General features: G+C 49.3%; 1 protein-coding gene across 8 annotated transcripts in view; it reads right to left on the bottom strand.

The window, feature by feature from the left end:
- The window catches only part of KCNN1 (potassium calcium-activated channel subfamily N member 1), a 54,387-nt gene that overhangs the window by 12,541 nt on the left and 40,370 nt on the right, over window positions 1–1,476 (bottom strand). For 6 of the 8 annotated variants that reach the window (XM_037728776.1, XM_017501278.2, XM_017501274.2 and 3 more), the window contains one exon: window positions 906–1,033. In XM_037728776.1, coding sequence (XP_037584704.1) covers window positions 906–1,033 — 128 coding nt within the window. The remainder of the gene's footprint in view (window positions 1–905; window positions 1,034–1,476) is intronic. The other 2 variants (XR_001817257.2, XR_001817258.2) reach the window with 1 other exon arrangement.

The following is a 1,476-nucleotide window of genomic DNA, read 5'->3' as shown; positions in this document are numbered from 1 at the left end:
TGTATTTTTTAGTGGAGACAGGGTTTCACCATGTTGGTCAGGCTGGTCTCGAACTCCTGACCTTGTGATCCACTCACCTCAGCCTCCCAAAGTGTTGGGATTACAGGCATGAGCCACCACGCCGGGCTGGATGTGGCTCATGGGATTTTAAAAAAGCTTCCTTGTGACTTTGATGAGCAGCCAAGGATTTAGAGCCACTTTATTAAATAATTCTCAGGGCAATGAAACAACACAGGGAATCAAGTAATTTCTTTCTTTTTTTCTTTTTTTGGGACGGGGTCTCGCTCCATCACCCAGGCTGAGTGCGGTGGCGCAATCATAGCTCACAGTAGCCTTTACCTTGCAGCTCAAGTGATCCTCCCACCTCAGCCACCCAAGTAGCTGGGACCACAAATGCACGCCACCACCCAGCTAAGGTCTTAGTTTTTGTATATGGCCTCTCCCTGTATTGCCAAGGATAGTCTTGAACTCCTGGTCTCAAGCGATCTTCCTGCCTCCCACAGTGCTGGGATTACAGGCATGAGCCATCGCACCCAGCCCAATTCAGTTCTAGTTACCCCACATGATCCCGTGGATCAGGCTACAGATTTAATTATGAGCTTCCTGGCAGACAAAGCAAAAAGAGGAAATCGCCTCAAAGTCTAAAGGATAAGAATCATTCTGGTTATTCCAGAGAATAAAATACACGTCCTGCCACTTACTGAGTAGTGTTCATGCCTTAGCAGAACCCATCATCTGCCTCCCTCTGAAGATCCTCCCATCCCACACAGCTCAGAAAATGCAGGCCCCAACCATTGGACCACCCATCCCGGGCAGGGAGCCGTGAAGAGGCCAAACTGAGCTTCGAGGGCTGCCTCCGCGCCATGTGGACACAGAAACGTGAGCTGGAAAGGTGCTGGACTTACTGATGGATGGCTTGGAGGAACTTACGCTGGTGTTTCCGAACCCGGGATTGGTCTGGCTTCTTCACCAGCCTGGTATGTTTGTAGATGAGCCACGTCTCCCTGAGAACGTTAGCAGCGGCGTTTTTCACCTAGGGCCAGAAAAAGAACAGTTCCTCAGGGTTGGCACAAAATTCCGAAAGGCTCCAGAAATGTCTAGAATCTTCCAGAAACTTCTGGAAATGCCTCTCAGGGTCCCTGGGCTGTAAAGCAGGGCCATGCTTGCACAGCAACATCTGTGCAGTGTGTCTACCTAGCACACATCACTCACCATGGGCCAGGCTCCTTCTATGCACCATGCAAATTTTTTTTCTTTTTTTGAGATGAGTCTTGCTCTGTCGCTCTGTCGCCCAGGCTAGAATGCAGTGGTGTGATCTCACCTCACTGCAAATTTTTTTTTTTTTAAAGACAGGATTTCACCATGTTGGTCAGGCTGGTTTCAAACTCCGTATCTCAAGTGATCCACCCGCCTTGGCCTCCAAAGTGCTTGAATTACAGGCGTGAGCCACCTCACCCGGCTCAATTTTTTTTTTTT

The sequence above is a fragment of the Cebus imitator genome, unplaced genomic scaffold (assembly GCF_001604975.1).
Source record: "Cebus imitator isolate Cc_AM_T3 unplaced genomic scaffold, Cebus_imitator-1.0 Scaffold280, whole genome shotgun sequence".
Taxonomy (NCBI): Eukaryota; Metazoa; Chordata; class Mammalia; order Primates; family Cebidae; genus Cebus; species Cebus imitator.
This window is presented reverse-complemented; position numbering and strand designations above follow the sequence as displayed.